The following is a 14,905-nucleotide window of genomic DNA, read 5'->3' as shown; positions in this document are numbered from 1 at the left end:
TAGCGAGAACGTTAAGGCATACAGAATCTATCTTCGAGGAAGCAGGAAAGTAGTAGTAAGACGAGATGTAAAGTTCATGGAGGACAGAGCTTTCAGAAGATCTCATGAAATGCCTTCCGAGGAGCAGTTGAAAGAGGATCCATTGGTCATGCCACTTCAACCAACGAAAGTGAAGAATTCTTCCTCAGATCAGGAAGATTCTCAGGATGAGGAGGAGGAGCGAACAGAAGCACCTAGTGGCAGAGGAAGAACCAGCAGGGAACTTCGTCAGATTCTGTGTGATGCAGAGAACTTCATCGGAGAGCCAAGGAATAGTAAAAGAGAGAGAAAACAACCAGACAAGTATCAGGGGTTAGTAGCTCAAGATGGGGAGCCTGCGAGCTTCAAGGAGGCAGCTCAACATTAGGTCTGGCTAGATGTGATGGTGGAGTATAACTCCATAATGGGAAACGGTGTCTGGGAGGTGGTGTGAAGGCCTTAAGACAAATCTGTGGTAGGTTCAAGATGGATCTACAAGATCAAATATGTTGCGGACGACAGTGTTGAAAAATACAAGGCCAGGTTTGTGGCTAAGGGGTATGCTCAAAAGTAATGGATTGACTATGAGGAAACCTTCGCCCTGGTAGCCAAGTATACATCTATTAGGACCGTGATATCTCTTGCAGCCCAGATGGGATGGGAGATCCATCAGATGGATGTCAAGATGACATTTCTAAACGGGGTAATAGAAGAAGAGGTATACATTGAACAACCAGAGGGCTTTGAGACTCATGAGAAGAAGTCTCATGTATGCAGACTGAAGAAAGCCTTGTATGGGTTGAAGCAGGCACCGAGAGCGTGGTATGGTCGAATAGATGGATACTTGCAGAAGATGGGGTTTGTCAAGAGTGACGCGGATCCGAATCTCTACTATCTGGTCGTAGAGAACGAGCCACTTATCTTAGTATTATATGTGGATGATCTCTTCTTGACAGGATCATCCAGACTCATTGAAGACTGCAAGAAGAATCTAGCCACAGAGTTCGATATGAAGGATCTGGGACGAATGCACTATTTCCTAGGGTTGGAAGTTTGGAAGCAGAAAGGAGAAATCTTCCTTGGGCAAGGAAGGTATGCTGCAAAAATCCTGAAAAGGTTCGGATGGGAGACTATAGACCTATGGCTATGCGAATGATCATCAGTTGGAAGAAGATTGATGCATCAGAAGACAAGGATGTCGATCCCACCCTATACCGACAACTCATAGGGTCCCTGATGTATTTAGTCAATATCAGGCCAGATATTTGCTATGCTGTCAACACCCTCAGTCAGTTCATGGTGGAGCCAAAGAGGGCTCACTAGGCAGCAACCAAACACGTTCTCAGGTATTTACAGGGAACAATTGATTATGGGCTCTTATACACCAAGGGAAAGGATATCAGGTTGAGTGGATTTACTGATGCAGATTGGGCAGGAAGTTCAGTGGATCAGGAAAGTACCCCTATGTACTGTTTCAACATTGGATTAGGAATGACCTCTTGATGCAGTAGGAAACAAAAGTCTGTGGCTTTGAGCTTGTTTGAGGCAGAATATATGGCAGCAAGTACAACTTCGTGTGAGGCTATATGGCTTCGAAAACTGCTGGTAAACATATTCAGAAGAAATATGGAGGCGACCAGGATCATGTGTGATAATCAGAGTTGCATCAAACTCTCTAAGAATCCAGTATTCCATGATAGGTCGAAGCATATTGATATCCGGTGTCAATTTGTCAGAGATTGTGTCCAACGAGGAGTTGTACAGTTGAGCTACACTCCTACAGGGGAACAAGTGGCAGATATCCATACCAAGGCCCTTAAAAAGTCAAAATTTGACTACTTCAGGGAAAAGATGGGGATGGTAAAGAACCCCTTTCAGAAGTAGTTTGTTAGCAGCACAAATGAAGAGGGAGTTGCAATGTTGGGAGAAAGGACCAGCAGCAACACAACTGTAGAGGGAGTTGCAGTGCAGATGTAGTGTTGGGAGAAAGGATCAGCGACAGCACGGATGCAGAGGGAGCTGTCGTACAGATGCAACAGTGGCAGTGGCAGAACCATGGGCAACAATACAGGATACAACAGTGCAGGGGATGTTGGGCAGGGAGGCTTAGCATCAACACAGGTACCGATGCCAGATGATCAGAGTAATACTTAGGAGTATTGCTAGAGCACAGTCCTCGCTAAGATGGAGTGTTGATTTGGGGTTGCATCGGATGTGCTCTAGCCACGAAATTTGGTGGAGAGGTTGGGGCACATGAGATCTCCAATATCGAGAAAGGGTTTGGGCAAATTCTAAAGTTTAAGCAGATCAAGAGATATTAAAATAATTAATATTTTTAATGAAGCCCCTAAGTCTAAACGTAGGGAAAATAAAATATTAATGTGTATTAATATGAATCTGTGTTAGAATGGTCCAAAAGACATGGATCGAGCCAAATTTAATTTTAGCTGTTGATTAGGGACTTAATCTTGGTCGTTGAGATGTCAACAGGAAAAGTATAAGAGGAGGCTTAAAGGTCACTTGGAGAACACACTGAGGGAGACTAGTCAGTTCAATTTTTGGCACGGGGTTTGCTGAGAAATTGAACCAGTGGTTTGGAGAGCAGTCAGGAGGCAGCAAGTACGGAATAGAGAGACGGGAGATCAACGCAGAGGCAGAAGAGGCAGACGTAGAGCCAGAGGAAGCCACGTAGAGGCAGTAGAGACTGTGTAGAGCCAGAAGGGCTTGCGTCATTCACGCAGAAGCTGCAAGAGTGACACAGAAGGCCAGAGAGGATTTGCAGAGCCTCAGTAGGTTGATGCAAAGGGTTTCACGCTGACGCAGAGGGTTTTTGACAGAACGCAGAGGTTAGTAGGGCCTACGAGGGGTTCAGAAGAAGTGCTGGAAATTTGTCTATCTGTGGGTAAAACAGTTTGGCACCCTGTTGTACTAAGAAAATTGTTGAATAATAAAATCCTCCCTTGTTGTACCGGTTTTCCCACATTGGGTTTTTCCAGGGACATTAGTCCAAAGTAACTGTGTCAATATGTGCATATGTTTGTTTCTGTATTACGGTGTGATATCTGCAGCAGTATTTATTTTATGTTTGTTGAAGTAATTTCATGAATAACTTATGATGAAATAAGTAGGAAAAGTAAATCAATTGCTGCAGTGATAGAATTTTCACAATTCTTTGCTTCGATTTCACCTTCGGTGAATTTGAAGAGGGATGAGGAATCCATTGATCCTTTTGTCCTTTCCCAACTATCTTCGGTGATTGCTCTCTGACTCTTTCTTGGGCTTTGTCTTCACCTCAGCTCTAATACCATGTTAATTTTAGGTATGTTCTATGCTTAAAGCAATTTATTTTAATTTTAACAGTTAGCTCAATATCTTTTCCAGATTAGCAATCACATCAGTATTAAAGTAAACTGTAGATAGAACATAAACATAAATCGCAAAAGACAAGCCAAGACAAGAGGACACAAGATGTGGCGCTAGTCAGGGACAAATCCCAATGTGGGGAAACCCTTGATCAATTCTTCTTATATGTTCTTCAATAGTTCAACAGAGAGAGAGAGAGATAATACATTTATAATAGAAGTCAACACTTTGACTTATCTCGATAAGAGCATAGATCATCTCTTATGAGATTAGTTGAAGACATGCTGCTTCAACTGATTCTCCAAGGTGACTCCTTCACCTATCATTGTGTTGCATCTCGTCATCATGCTACACCTCACCGTGCTGTACCACGCTGCACCCATCATCACAATGCTGGACCTCATGACCATGCTGTACACTGCATACTGCAACACCTGTCACTGTGCTGCTCCCAACCACTGAGCTGCTCTCATCACTGTGCTGCTCCCATCATTGAGCCACACCTAATGCTGCACCCATCATGCTGCATCCATCATTGCATCCAATATGCTGAAACCATTTACACTCACCAGTCTTAGCTACTTGCTATGGCTTACAGCCTAGCAGAGCAGCTAGACTCCTTCAACGGGTCCAAAGTGCGGTTAACTAACAATCACAAAATCGCCCCAGATTTGTTTGCAATTGTCCTCTAAGGGAAGGCTGTGTCTGCCTTCCACAAGACTGTCCTTCACTTGTCATCACAGGATATGGCATCATGGCACTGTTGTTTCATACAGTCATAAACCCAAATACCACTGTAGTAAGAACATTATTAAACTCTAGGATCTGTGATCAATCATCACTGAATCTTTGTCCATTCATTACTGCATATATATATCTGACATGCCATACATCAGACTGAAGATATCACAGTCGTATGTTCACAAGATAACATACAACACAATCATAAACTTATACCGAAGATAGCTGCCCAGACATGGTAATACTAGCCCAACACAAACTATCCATCAAGAACTTAGATTAAGGTTCTGACCTTGCACTCCTTCCTGTGCAATCTGCTTGCCCAAAACATTGTTGAACACATGACTGGGCTTCCTCTATACAGCATATAGGAGCCTTCTTCAATAGCGGATGTAGGGCAGCATCTAGTCCTTCTTTTGCTGCGGAGTAAGGCCTGCGGTTAGGGCACACCTGGACAGTGACTAGGGCACAAACTGAACTGCAGATTTAGCCTCATACATCAGCGTTTAGGGCATGTATTCCGTGTCTAATTAGGTCTCATCCTTGGATGCGACTAGGGCACATTGTGGCCTCCTTTATACATCATTCATCTACATCTATAGTGTTGTGTTTGTTCTTCTATTCTCTGTGGCTAGGGAACAACATGACCCTCCTTTCTCTGCGGTTAGATGTCTTTTCCTAGGACAACGTTTAGGGATTTTAAGTACAACTGCTTAGGGTCTCTTCTAGACCGGCGTTTAGGGCAGTTAGAACTTCTCCTTGCTGTGCTATAGAAGTCTCCTCCATGACTGCGTTAAGGCTTCTTCATTGACTGCGTTAGGGCTTCTTCATTAGGGCAACGTAGAGCCTAGGGCACTCCCTCTAGATCTCTCCTTCATCAAAACCCAAAATAGAATGAAGAGAGAGATCACAAGAGTGTGAGTGTGTGAAAATGACTTGAAGGCCACCTCTATTTATACTAAAACGTTGAGCACAAGTGGGGGCAGTTTGGTTGCTGGCCGACCTTGTCGAATTGTCTTATAACACAAATAAATTCATAACTCCATGAATACTTATCGGAATTGGATGATCTTTAGATTAATCCTACACCTCTCAATGAGAGGAATCCAAGAAAAATAGTAGTTGCCATAAATAAGATGACCCACATGGAGTTTGGCCCTAGTTGCCAATTTTAACACAACTGCTTGAAGAACTCCTCCTCCCGATGTTATAAACTTCTCTTCTTTATTCAAGAGTCTTCATGTTTTGGGACTTCTTTGTGGGGCATAGACCATCCATTACGTTCATCCATGAGTCAGTCATTTCATTATTCCTTTCATCGGAAAGTGATCGATTAGTTCCTATCTGGGCTTCCTTCATGCCATGTTTCCTTAAGGTTCTTTCATACTACTACATGGACATCAGTGGTGGAAGATATCCATAGCTCTTCCCTTGGTAGCCCCGCATAAGCCCATCCAAATATTTGTTCACAAGTAAGAAATGAACATTAAATCAAAATTATCTTTGTGATTGTCTTTCATCATGACATCTCCTAGTTTGCATCAACACCCTGCATTTGTATTGACACATCTCCAAAAGATATATACTTGCCAAGGGTCTCTTTCCTTTTAAGACATTATGAGTCTTCATATCTTTCATGGAGATATCCTAGTAAAAAAGTTCTAGTCCTTGGATGTTGATTGGCTTTTCCATGGTTGCATATTCCACGATCTCTTCCTTCCTTTCTTTCTTGACACACTTTTCTTCCCAGGAAATTTTAATCAGAGTTCCTCCAATCACTGTCAACCGCCTCATATTCCATATGAGGAAATATTATGTTGAGTTCATCTAGATAATGTGTGATCCATGCCTTCCTGCATCCTTTCAAACGAGGAGATCCTTTCTTTTGATCATTCTCTCGAGATAGAGCATCTATCCATCTGCAACCATATGTCATGACTCTATAATATCGAATGTAAGCATACATACCTCATTTTTTTTTATGTCATCCAGACTTCCTTCAACGACTTCCTTAATTGAAAGAACTTCAATCCCTTGATGTGCTTCACCTCTTTTGTCATTGTACCATCATCCCATGAATTCCACAAGTTGGAATTCTTGATGAAACCCTTGCTTCTTTTGATTGGTGAACCTTCCGACGAAGATTCCGATAGAGGATCTTGAGTATCCTCATCCAACAGATGTTTCCTTTTGACAAATGTATGTTGAGCCCTATATTAGATGACCCTTTCTTTCTTTTCCCATAAGCATCACGTATGATACTAATGAGGTTATCAAGAGCTATATCCTTCCATGGGTGACTGCCATGGACTTTAATTTCAATCATCTTTCATGCTTCTCTATGATGATGTTACAAGCTCTTGCTTCTAGTGCTTCTTATGATGCCATGATGCATTCTATCATGATACTATTATACTTTACAATAGGAAAACTTGAAAAACAAAACTTGAAAACGACTAGGAGAGAAAGACTATCTCAATCATAGTAGAGATCTTTTACTTCCTCTTTCTTGGATGTCTTCTTTTCAACTCCCTCCACTTCCTCGGTGATATGGGCTTCTTCTCTTCCTCTTTGTTATTGTCCTTCTTGATCTTAGGACAATCTCTTTCGTAATGCCCATATTCTTGACATCCATAGCTTTGAATCTTAGCCATGTTTCTTTTCTCTTTCTGAGAACCAGACTTTTCAAATTTCCCCTTTCTTCTTGTCATTGTAGCATAAGGTTGATTTTGTTCACTTGGTCCTACATCAGATTTTGCCTTTAGCCTAGATTCTTCAATCTTGCATAGTGACCATAGATGCTGGAATGGAGTAGCTTCTTTCTTCCCATAAATACTTGAAATAAAGTTACCCCACTCCTTTGGTAGTGCATTTAGTACAAGGTAGTCATTTCTCTATCAGACATAAATTTTGCTAGATCTTGAAGCTGATCCCTGATTTCAGATATCCTCATAAAAGATGAGGCCATTCCTTCTTCCTTTGACATCTTTAGCTTGTAGAGTTCTTGCCTTAATGAGATGACTTCTTGAGCAATGCTTACGGAATACAACTCTACCAGTTTGTCATAGATTTCTTTTGAGGTTTCGAGTTTTGATACATATGGAATGAGGGGATCCTTGATGGATTCTATGAGAATCATTTGAGCCCTAACTTCCCCTTTCATAAAATTCACCAGTGCTTGACCATCTTCTTTTGCTGGTTTGGTGATAGATCCTTTGACATGTTCCATAACCTCATTTTCAATGAGATTCAGATCTTTCCTCTTCTTCCATGCAAGGTAGCTTGAAGCCCCAACCAATTTGTTGGTTTTCTTGCAAAAATACATTTTGACAGATTCAGATATGGACATAAATATACTTACTTGATAAGATGCTCCTTCTCCTCGTTGCTTGTTGATGTTGATGGTGATATAGAGAATAGAAAACTTCTCCTTAATGAAGAAAGTTTTCTTCAAGAGTGATCCTTGACTTCACTAAGAAGGAGATCACTTTAGATCCTTTGATGGAGATGTCCTTGTTGATGATGATCAATGATGACCTTTTGATTCTTCTTGGATGACCTTTTATAATGGTAAGGTCCTTGCTTCAATGAGAGGAAACTGGCTTAGAACTTCTGAAGATGATGACAACGTCCTTGATATTGCTTCTCTAGAAAGAAAACTTGATGTATAAGTCCTTAAACTTGAGTAGAGTCTTTGTGGTCCCTTGAGATATCCAAGACTTCTTGCTGGTGTAGACTTTCTTCTTCAATCTAGTATTTTGACACTTCTTTGTAGATATTGACTTCAAGATGATCTTCTAGATTTGCTTCGATGCCTTTCTCGAGATTTGATCCTTGAGTGTCCCTTGATAAGATGCCCTTCCTTGACTTTGTCACCTTAGCTCTGAAACCATGTTGAGAAATCTAGGGCATCAAGATTAGGTGATTTCTCTATGTTAGATAACTGCTTGTGAATGCTTTTTTTACTTCTTTGATTAGGATCTTCTTTTACTTATGTTATTATAGTGTTCATCTTCGTCAAACAATTACCGATGCATAAACCATAAAGAGACAGTGACTAGTGTTACTTGGGAGCGAGAGCGAAAACGGGAGCGGGAGCAACATTTTTAGAAGCTCCCGGTTTGGGACCGAATCTCGGAGCGTTTTTTATATAATATATATATATTTTATATTTTGATACATATATGTCAACAAAAACATGTAGAATAATGAATTAAATATAAAAAACATAAAAAAACATAGATTGAACCATATAACAACAATCATCTAGAAGATAAAATCTTCATCAACCACGTCCACAAGTTAGTAACATAGTAACATACAACATATTGAGTCTCATGATTCGTCAATCTTAAAGTTTCAAGCTTTCAAAATTCAATATATAACATTTATCATCATTGATCACCAAAGTTGTACTTGTAAGCTAAGTGTAACCGTTACAACAAATAATATCTAACATGAAATGAAATGTTATAAAATGAAATGAAATGAAACAACTTTCAACTTTCATGAAGCATCATATTCATAATTCATTACTAATGAGTTATAATTGCCAACTTCAAACTTAAATTGTCATATATTGTTTAAAAAAATATCATAGTAAATATGAAAGAGTCAATAGTTATAAAAACTAGTAAAAACTAGAAAAGAGAAGTAAATCTAGTATCTATTTCTTATGCTTGGGCCTCTTGCCACCACGAGAAATATCTGATTTTTTAGTCTTGTTGGAAAATCAAGATCTTTGTCATTAATATCACCCTCTAAGCATTAATATCCGAGGTATCTTTGTCATTACCTTTGTATCTGTATAGGGATCTTTGTCATTAATATCACCCTCTATGCATTAACATAAGATAGAAAAAGCATAGCATGTCAAGTCAAGATTTTGTTTGAGTGATGTGTATATTTTTAGGAAGGTCATGATAGAGGAGTTCGACAACCAATGTCACTAACATCAAGGTACATAGAGGGATTGGTGCTCTTGATTAAATACGAGTTCCATACCCTAATACATGACAAAATTCAATGGAAACATTGCAATCCCCCAATCCTGAAATCTTGAAAAACTGATAAGTCTGCTGGATTTTGAATGAAATCTAAAATTCTACTTTCTCCATATGAAATCCAATGAGGCCGGAACCACTCTCAAACATCCTAAGTCATTTTATGGCAATGTTACAAATTTAAGTAAAAGGATGAAAATGAAGATTAAGGAGAATGTCACTCTTACTTTAAGAATTTAACATTACCATGAATAACATATCAATACTAGGGACATAGACTTGATCATTAAGCTGCCCCACTCAAAAATTATTTGTTTCTTTAAAAAAAATTGCATTTCAAACATTACTACAAAAAAAATTGCAAAAAAGGCAAAACGCTCTCGAAAAGGCAAGGAGCGAAATTTTTTTTAGGGAGCGATTTTGGGAGCACGCTCCCGACCCGCTCCTAAGTCGCTCCCGCCCAGAGCGTGGATTGGGAGCGGGATCGAGGTGGGGGGGGGGGGGGCTCCCCCGCAACACTGCAAGAGACACATAATGTAGGCTATCAGGCGGGGCCAAAAATTCTCCCAATTGAGAGGAAAACCAAAATGAATTCTTCTTGTTATAGAGACTTCAATTGACGAACACCAAGACCAAGACCCTTGACCTATTTGCCACTCCAATACCAAGACACAAAGCTTCCTTGATGAGATTCTTCTTCTCTTTGGTCAATGATAGTCAAACCTCTGCTCCTTCGTCCTTCTCAGCTACCCTTCAGAATTCAGCTTCCTTCTGCTTCAACCTGCACTGTATTTTGGTCTCCTTGGAAACCCTAGTTGCAGCACATGTGAGAGATATATGGTGATTCAACACCTTAATCTCTTCGCTTGGATTGAATGGCTTTCTTCTCCAACTCAGCTTGATGAATTGACTCAAATACTTCTTGATTCGACTTCTAGCATAACAAGGAAGACTTCAGCCCTTTTCTGCAGCAGTGACACTCTTTTCTTCGCACGTGTGAGTGGAGATCAACCCTAAAACAATCCCAAACAATCTCGCTCTTCCTTTCTTCCTTTCGTTGGCTATAAGACTCCTTTCCAAGTGTTTCTCACACTCCTAATTGCAGACTTGCTTGACCGAAAATCTCTGCCTCAAATGAAAGCTGAGCTTCCCTATTTATAGTGGTTTGCTCATCAAATAAGCCAACTTGAGTGAGGTGTGCTGACATGTCCTTTGGTGAAGATCATTTATTCCATCTTGTAGCCGACTTGAAGGAGATTCTTTTACTTGGTCTTGAAGGCCTTCTTATTCTTTTAATGACTCATACAAAAATGTAACATGCCCAAGAAGGGTCCTTCATACATGACATTGACTCAATTTGACTTTTATGACTTGATGACAAAACCTAAAGGTTCACAATGGGAACCTTAACTAAAATAAAATTCCTTGATCATGAAACCCATGATTCAAGTACTACAAAAATAATTTTATTTTATTCTTTACATCAATTACACAAAATCACAATTACATGTCATTATGAAGACCGAATCTAGTTACAATTTGCAACAGAGCACTTCTTCTCCTTTCTCTCTCATCAATAAATAGTAATAATAATGGTGCCTTTTCCCTATAATCTCCTTTTATGTCTCATTATAATGGTTGTAACTTAAACCTAAGATCTAATGGGTCAGACTAAATCATCATCCAATAAGATCTACGGTTGTGATATAATCTCTCATTATCACAACTTAAATCACTTAAGTCACTTTATTCTTTAATAATGCACAAAAGTCACTTCAACTTTAGCAAATAAAGTTAATGTTTTAGAGACAACTTTTGGACATTCTCCCACATGCTAGACACCAAGCCAATGTGGATGACATTTGTCCAAGCTATAAATTTCAACAAATTTAACTGCTTTTGGATAAGTAGCAGTTAAAAAATAAGCAACATAAGAGTCTCACGCCCATTTCGTAGAGTCCTTACACCATTATACAACAAATGGATTCTAATGCCTTTGAATTAGACCTCCTACCTCATCTTGGTATCCATGATGTGGTGAAAGTCAGCCAATAGAAATTGTATGAGCCACCTCATTTGGAAGAATCTATTCCCATTACACATACAGAGGCCACAAATCCAGATTTTTAGTGTACTGTTCCTGAAGTTATTCTTCTTAATGTCTGTACCATACCCACTCGGTGGCGTCAAATCACCACTTCCTTGGTGGGCTGCAAAGGCACTTTACCCACTCAAACCAAGTGGCTGTCCCTGTCAGCAGTTGAGCAATACTTTTCTCATATTCAACAGAAACAAGCAACAATTTCCTCTTGAAAGTGAGGAATTGATGAGACAGATCTAGTAAACATGTATTATATTTGTAATTTTCTATTTTCTATTTTAATATTCTGTGCCTTTTATGCTTATCTCTTTTGGGTGATTTAGTCTGTATTGATCACTCATCCACTTTATTGCATTTCATTGGAGACTTGGTCAACTTTGATCACTGTTCCTACCATTTTTCACTATCTGTATAGGAATACAAATGGGTGTTCAATGTGTAGAGTTCCAGCAATCGTCTTCTCATACTTGCTTTCTTACTATGTCTTGTGTGTGAGTATTTTCTAGCCTTGCTGGTATTGTGTTCATATCAACATAGGAGACATGTAATGTAATATTTTATAATGAATTGAGTCAATTGGTACAATGATGTAGATCACCTGATATTCCATATATTAGATAGTGGTGTTAGCTACTTTAACTAACTATCACCGTTTAATCTCAAGGACACTTTATTAGTATAACTAATGAGATTTTATTAAGTCACTTAACATAAATTAACTTTATTAAGCTTGAACTCTAGTCTTGGAGTGTGAATACTCAAATAGTGAAATCCCATTAGTTTGCATCTTCCATGGTGAAGAAAAGGCAGACCCTACCCTTGTGGGAAATGGCTTTTGAAACGAGGTGGTAATCCGATTGACTTCTTTTAATTGTCAAGTGACCTGTCCAGCTTAAGTTCCCATTGGGCTTGGTGTTAGAATTCTTATAATTGTAACATTCATAATATCTGTTTGTCTTGATGGGTGGAAGAGATTCATGTTGGACATGAAGCAAAAGAATGGGGAACAACCTGTTATAACGAGTAACTGGGGATAGAATGCACCCTCTTCCTTGGGTACAAAGAGGAAGGAAATGAATAGAAGCAAGGTTTAAGGCAGACTGTGCTCTTGTGAATTAAGGTAGAACAGCAAAGGTACAGGGTTGCAAGTTAGACCCAGATGAAGCGCTTGTTGCACAAATTGAGGATAAAGGAGTGTGAATTCATAGAGAAATTTAGAAACAACCTATGCCCGACATAAGATTGTAAGATACAAATTCTGTTGACATGCCTTTGAAAAAGAAACAGCCCTTTCATATCAGGACTAAATCATATCAGTTTAGCAGTGGAATGGATAGGCTGGGTCATGCTTAGATGACAATTTATGCCTAGGCTTTTTGCATAAAGTACACAGGAACAATGGATGGGAACACATGTAATAGTAGGCACTTGTATACTGGATGTGAATGGTTTAACCATGAGGATTGAAGTATAGTAAAAATTTCATTCTCTTGTGATGCATTTTTTATTCCTTTTTCTTCACTTGTAATTTTTTCTTTATTGTCTTTTGTCTTACCGTTTATGTTTATAGTAGCAGGCAATGCCATGCAATCCATTCCATGTCATGATAAACTTGACCGGGCCTCATGAACATTAATCAACAATACCATTCTTGTCAAGTGAAATTAAAAATTGGTTAGGGTCTCTACATTGTTTTTCTGCATAGCACATGCAGTTTATAAGATTATTTCCTGCAGAATATTGATGGATTGCACTGGAAAGCTGGAAGCAAAGATGTGGTGGAGCTTCATGGGTCACTTTGGAAGACACAGTGTTGTAGATGTGATGATGTGCATGATAACTATGAGAAAGCTGTCTGTCCGGCCCTTGATGGCAAGGTTTGCTGATATTCAATATTCATGTGTTTATTAGATTAACGAGGATCTGGTACCTTGAAAGGATTTCAGAAGTTTTATACATATAATGTTCTTCAATTTATGGTTGACAAAATATAGTATTCTGTAGTGGTGTATTTCCATTTCATCATAGCAGGTGTTCTCTTTTCTGCTGTAGTTTTCTTTTAATTGCTAGAAGAGCTTTTATTTTATGATTACGGTCAGATTTTTTTAGTTTTTTCCTGCTACTTGGAGCAGCATGCTGTGGCTTTACTACTTTCTTTTAAATGTTTAAAAGAGTAATTACCATTTGAGAGGTATATGTTTTCTGCTAGCTGTGTAAAAATATGATTTTCAACTATAGCAAGAAAATAAGTTACAATATGTTAACATAATCACTATATCTGATAGAATTTTGTAGCACCATAATATCAGTCGATAGAGTGAAAATTTGAAACAGAAACCTGTCAGCTAGAATGCAGTGCCCTATATGGGTGAATCACTTATCCTTATTTATACCTGTTGTTGCCCAAATTGTACACGAGAATGTGACAACACTCAGGGTAGGGGCTGTCACTCTGGTCCCTGCCCTCTCCGTTTAAGCTGTCTCTCTAATTGCAGGTTAAGGAGGGGTAGTCCCTATGGAATGAGATGATGGACAGCCTGCTGGGAACCGGCAAGCCTAAGGAGACACAACTGAATGGCCTAGCAACTTGGTTAAAGATAATTGGCAAGTTTAATTATTTAGTGCAACTTTATTAGATTTTCCAAGATTTTAAAGTTAGAGACCAGTGCCTTAGGATTATTTACTTGCTCAAATTAGATTTAGATTGCAAGTTACCAGATGAATAGTTGCTGCAGGTATGCAAATCTATCCTAAATGAAGTGCAAGCCCTAGATCTAAGTGAAATGCAAATTCTTGGTAGGTTTTAATTAAATGCCCTCTCTAGGTGGATCTTTTCTCTCAACTCTTTTGAAGTTAGTCTCAAATATAGGTTGTAGAGAGAAGCCCACAAGAAGGAGGCTATGGCCTCATTACCGATACCTCCCATGAGGTTCTAACCACCCAAGTGCCTCTGTTCCTACAAAGGGTTGTCCACAAGAGAACTGCAAGGTCACCTCTGTTAACCACAATTGATGTCTAGACTTTGCAAGTTAGATGAGAAAGGTTTGTCCTATCTTCTTACAACCAAGCTTATGCTTGGAGGTAAATTTTAAATATGCACTTCTAATCCTAGAATGATATGCAAGATATGATTGATGACTTTAAGTGAGATTATTAAATGACTTTTAAGTACTTCAAGTTAAATTACTTAAGATTCAATGCTTATGATGTTCAACACAAGAGCGTAAATGAAGTACTTAGAGAGAAATTATAGGAACAATCTCAACTAAAGCAATGTGCCAATAAACAACTTGATTTGCCAATCAAAGCGCTTCACAATAAACATTTCAGGATTTATCCAATGAACTAATCATCCCAATAAGACAAGTGCTCTAAATCAATATCTAATGACAATGGATAGCAAGGAGCAAAAATCTATCAATGGATCCTTCACAACTTGATGTGCAAGTTAGAAACCAAAGGAGACAATGAACAATGCCAAAATTGAGACAAGAAGGCTTCTAAACACAATTGGTAACTTCCAGTAGGGATTATTCAATTATAAGATTTGAGTGAAGTCAACCTTAAGGCCACACTATTGATTATAATTGAAGTCGCACCTTAATGCTCCAAAGATGATGATGATATTTGCTTAAAATATGATGCTCACAAGATATTATAAAGTGATCTTATCTATTAG

The 14,905-nt window shown here is 38.9% G+C and overlaps 1 protein-coding gene across 3 annotated transcripts in view; it reads left to right on the top strand.

Moving 5' to 3' along the window:
* Window positions 1-14,905, top strand: part of LOC149264840 (uncharacterized) — a 292,062-nt gene that overhangs the window by 200,600 nt on the left and 76,557 nt on the right. For 2 of the 3 annotated variants that reach the window (XM_089390547.1, XM_089390556.1), the window contains exon 6: window positions 12,963-13,103. The exons of the other annotated variant lie outside the window; for it this stretch is intronic. In XM_089390547.1, coding sequence (XP_089246673.1) covers window positions 12,963-13,103 — 141 coding nt within the window. The remainder of the gene's footprint in view (window positions 1-12,962; window positions 13,104-14,905) is intronic. 3 annotated transcript variants of the gene reach the window in all.

Source organism: Pinus tabuliformis, chromosome 6 (assembly GCF_031772625.1).
Source record: "Pinus tabuliformis cultivar Carrire ecotype Pingquan chromosome 6, CPIR1, whole genome shotgun sequence".
Lineage (NCBI taxonomy): Eukaryota > Viridiplantae > Streptophyta > Pinopsida > Pinales > Pinaceae > Pinus > Pinus tabuliformis.
Note: the sequence above shows the minus strand (reverse complement) of the source record. Positions and strands in the feature narration are given on the sequence as shown.